This window comes from Anopheles bellator, unplaced genomic scaffold, assembly GCF_943735745.2.
Source record: "Anopheles bellator unplaced genomic scaffold, idAnoBellAS_SP24_06.2 scaffold03047_ctg1, whole genome shotgun sequence".
Classification (NCBI taxonomy): domain Eukaryota; kingdom Metazoa; phylum Arthropoda; class Insecta; order Diptera; family Culicidae; genus Anopheles; species Anopheles bellator.
The window spans coordinates 1-1,039 of NW_026687169.1; the positions used below are offsets into that span (position 1 = coordinate 1).

The window sequence follows — 1,039 nt, forward strand, 5'->3', positions numbered from 1 at the left end:
CTTGTCCGCATTATCTCGTCGTTGTCGGGACGGGTTTCATTTCTTCACTCACATACTCCCTTCGGCGGACAAAGTCGAAAGTGAACCATTTTCACTCACTTTACTTCGCTTTACTGAACGTGCTTATTATCGTGCGAACGACAGGCGAACAACTTTGCTCATGTTTGCGATTCAACACCGAACTACAACATCCTCCGCGCCGAGGCCGAGTGCAAACGGGGGATCATCAACTTCAAAACGAATGCCCTTCACTTTCCGCGCCAATCTCAATTTGTTGACACAAACGATTGATTTAACGGTTTTTATCAGCACTTTGCCTTTCGCGATAAGATTTCAATTGCCCCACGAAGCGCCTATAAAACGGAGAAAGTTCTACCACGCGTTAGTCAACTTGCCGTGCCTCTCGTATCGCCGTATTTAAGAATCATGCAAGGTAATAATCTAAAGCAGTAACAAGTAACGTAAGCTATTAACGCCTTTTCAAAATTGCAGTCTTTAGCGCAGTGATGGTAGTGGTAGTGGCCGTGCTTGCGGCAACGACAAATGCTTCGGAAGATGAGCCTACATGCCCCGAAAAGGATGACATATTCAACCCGGTTCACTTTCCCCATCCGACCAGCTGTAAAAAGTTTTACAAATGCTTCAATGGCGAAAAGGTCGAGATGGAGTGCCCCGCTGGGCTTCACTGGAACATTGCGAAAGACTACTGCGACCATCCGTCGGAAGTGGATTGTGTTCGTCCGCTTCCATTCCATGCCATCATCTAATGCGACGATAATGTAAATTACCCAACCCAAAGAATAAACGATTGTTTGATACACAAATTAAATTGCTTAACTTTAGCTTAACGGCCGTTACTAACCCGTCGGTTCAAACTTGAAAAACATAAAGGCCGGTCCAAACGCTGCGATCTGCAATGCAATATCGCATGAAGTGACATCTCCGGAGACGTCATAAATGTCACTGCCGCGGGTGGAAATCTGAAGACTCGACATGCAATTTGTGAACAAATTTCAAAACAGGGTCAGTTTGTCGGTTG

General features: G+C 45.6%; 1 protein-coding gene across 1 annotated transcript; it reads left to right on the plus strand.

Annotated features, from left to right (window-relative positions):
• Positions 1 to 395: 395 nt before the first annotated feature.
• LOC131214856 (peritrophin-1-like) lies at positions 396 to 820 on the plus strand. The gene is made up of 2 exons (XM_058209184.1): positions 396 to 433; positions 493 to 820. The coding sequence occupies exons 1-2, from the start codon at positions 427 to 429 to the stop codon at positions 765 to 767; spliced, it is 282 nt and encodes a 93-aa protein (XP_058065167.1). The 5' UTR covers positions 396 to 426; the 3' UTR covers positions 768 to 820.
• Positions 821 to 1,039: the final 219 nt, after the last annotated feature.